Here is a 3,141-nt window from a genome sequence, read left to right on the forward strand (position 1 = left end):
TTTAAATATATAAATGACAAGAGTATTTCGAAAAAAAAAGCAATAGAAAATTTAATTACAGTCATTCCAAAGTGCGATTAAAATTTAAATTCAATTTCGGGGCCCCCCTAATACCACCCTAATACGACCACCTTAATTTCGAAAATTGAAAATGGTTTGGATGGCAATCTTTCCAAATACGAACAGTTGATCTATGGTAATGGTTTGTTAGTTTTATATCCGGTTAGAAGACTTTTAATTACACCTTTTATCTCTCATTTCATCTAGCGGTGGTTTCTCTACCATAGTTAAATACTCATTCGGTGCAATATGTTAAAGTCGGGAACCTAACAATTTTTTTTTATTTATTGTTGAAAAGACAAGTTCGCAAGTGGTTTAAAATATATACGTGTATTGTGCTCATGAACATGAATATGCACAGCTCATAGATTCGCATGAGAGCATTCCACAATCGACTTAGAGTTATGTTTTCTTCTGGCGTAATGTATATAAATGAGCTACCGTCCCGCGCGTTTTAGTTTCTAACTTGAATTTTTTAGTATTTAATCAAATAATGAATGAATATTGGCTAAAACGTCACCTATAGTACCATACACTAACAGTCAATCTTACAGTTAAGTATTGCAGCAAAGGGTTATCAATTTGAAAACTTTCAAAATAACCTGCTAATGGGACTTATTACGGGAGTCACTTCACGGTGAGATGACAACCGTAATAGTAACGGTGAAAGTGATTCCCATTTGATTTGCACGCGTCTTTTTTTACCGTGAGATTTTTTCACTTCGTTCTCACCGTGAGGTGACATCCGTAATAAGCCGCAAAAAATTATAATTGAAAAGTAATAAAATACAAATATTATTTTTCAAAACGGTGCGATTGGAAAACACGATCGGGCTTCTAATCCTAAGGTGATGTATTATTACTTTCAGTTTGCTTTATACGTTACTTATTAATAATTGCACATAATGTAAAACACCGCAATGTTAAATGTTTTCATTGATATTAGAAATCTGGAGTCACACCAGAATCTACTTTTTATCGGTCAATCGTTAGGCGCTAAACGACACCGTCAACCGCCTGTCTCAGTTGTGGTACATTTTCAGCAAGCAAACCGTAATAACTTGCATATAGCGGTCCCAAAGGCACCGGATGTCCTGATTGTCCCGAGGTACTTCCAGATCTAGCACACTCTGCGTGAGACACTGCATGAATTGACCCACGTGATCCTTTGACCAGCCGTTCTGTTTCCACGGTTCGATCAAACGCTCGGCCATTTCCAGGAAGAGCTGTCGCATTTCGCGAGTCCGGTGCAAACTGCATGCTATAGTGATAATCGAACGCCAGTAAGAGCGGAAGTTGGTTTCGATTTCTTGATAAACACGTTCCAACATTGTAGATTTCAGGCGCATTGTTACCAAACTATAAAATAATAACATTGTTAAGAGGTAAACTACAAACGCACCATCTTTACCATTTAATCTCTTTTTCCTTGTCAAGCAGATATCGTATTTCCCTCAAATCCAACAGAAACTCCTTGTCCATTTCAGTGTCATAGTATTCTGGACCGGCATGCTGATATGTGTAAGTCCAATTGGTCATGATTGCCTACAAGATTCAAAATAATTCTTTGCCCATAATCACTTCAAATAACATGCCAACGCACCTGCGAACACTCGAAAAAATCCCTAAAATTTAAATACTGCAGCTTACGCTTTGTAGTTTCGAAACGCAAACATGCAATGAACACAACGGCGGCATACTTCTGAGCTAGCTCTTCCGGCAGAATAAACTGCTGCTTGATGTTGGTGGCCGTGTTGCCTGGCATTTCCTCAACCGCTTTGAAGATGCGCTTCACATTGTCAAACTGGCGACGGCACGATTTTAACCGCACGCCAGTCTTCTCGGCTACCTCATCCAAATCTTTGCGGCTACGGGAGTTGAACTTTCTACCAAATAGTTCACGGGCAACGGCATCGTCAAGCGAGTAGTACCTATGGCGGGATCGTTAATACTTAGAACATATTATAACCACAAATATAAAAAGTGACTTCTCTATCAGTAAGGAACGACTCTGTGGCTCAAGCTGGAATGATGGTTGTTCGGAAAGCTTAGCCGGGGTATGAAGAACACGTTCCAACAGTGAATAGGTACGGTAGTGATCAAGTACATCGGAGGTGATAAGTTCTAGCGGAATGCCTGCCATCATGTTTCCCTTTTGCTTGAGCAGGGTGACAGCTTCAGAAGCTGAGTGGAGGATTAGCCAAAATGCAGGACTTGTTAGTTGTTGTGCTTTTATGGTACATGTGAAACTACTTACATGAAAAACCCTCGATCCATAGTTGATATATTTCCGGGTCGACTAGTGTGTAGTTGCTGATAAAAACATCTACTTCAGCAAACATTTTGTCCAGATTATCAGTGTGTTATTGGAAAATTTGTCCACTGCTTTCTTCTGACAGCTGGCTTCTTTTGTTTACAAATAGACAGAGATTTGATGGCGTGCGATCGTGCGTTCTGCGCAAGCGCATGCATCACGAGAGGGAAATTGAGAAGAGAATTTAAATGGTTGAAATGTTCTTAATCCTCATAAACGCAACTGAGCAATTCCATAAAAAAATATGTTTTATTTTTAAATTTAATTTTAAACTTTCATTTTTTATTCGACTGAAACTTTGCAAAGCATTCTTGGGGTGAAGATGTCATTTTGTGCACCTATTAGTAATTTTTCTTTGAATCACGACTAATTTGTGAAAACCGGTTTATGCAAAAAGGCTAGTGATGAAAACAAATATTTTTAGAGCCTGAACGGTTTGTTTGATCGGAGTGACTTTTTTGGCAAAGTTGTAGACAATATGTAATTTTGTTTTTCTTAAAAAATACACTTTATTTTTTTTTTCAAACTCCTAGTTCAATGGAAATACCCATTTAACTAGTAGTTTTGGTAACCTCCATTATGTGTCAAATCCATCCCCCATTACCGCTCGTTGAAAGCTGGATACAATTTTGGGCCACCCTATCGGAAAATTTAGACTACCTAATCAACTGTACTCCCTCCTACACTTATTCCGCTGTTAGGGGATGCCCCTTTATCCTACTGATACGTCTTCGACCACCTTCGTTGTACAACATATACGGAAATCA

General features: G+C 38.6%; 1 protein-coding gene across 1 annotated transcript; it reads right to left on the bottom strand.

Annotated features, from left to right (window-relative positions):
• Positions 1-303: 303 nt before the first annotated feature.
• On the bottom strand, positions 304-2,490 carry LOC129727924 (acidic fibroblast growth factor intracellular-binding protein). Its single transcript, XM_055686207.1, has 5 exons — positions 2,318-2,490; positions 2,049-2,244; positions 1,664-1,991; positions 1,472-1,605; positions 304-1,419 (listed from the first exon to the last, which is right to left on the bottom strand). Exons 1-5 carry the CDS (start codon positions 2,400-2,402, stop codon positions 1,083-1,085), a joined length of 1,080 nt encoding a protein of 359 aa, XP_055542182.1. The 5' UTR covers positions 2,403-2,490; the 3' UTR covers positions 304-1,082.
• Between the last annotated feature and the right edge of the window lie 651 nt (positions 2,491-3,141).

This window comes from Wyeomyia smithii, chromosome 3 (assembly GCF_029784165.1).
Source record: "Wyeomyia smithii strain HCP4-BCI-WySm-NY-G18 chromosome 3, ASM2978416v1, whole genome shotgun sequence".
NCBI classification, from domain to species: Eukaryota; Metazoa; Arthropoda; class Insecta; order Diptera; family Culicidae; genus Wyeomyia; species Wyeomyia smithii.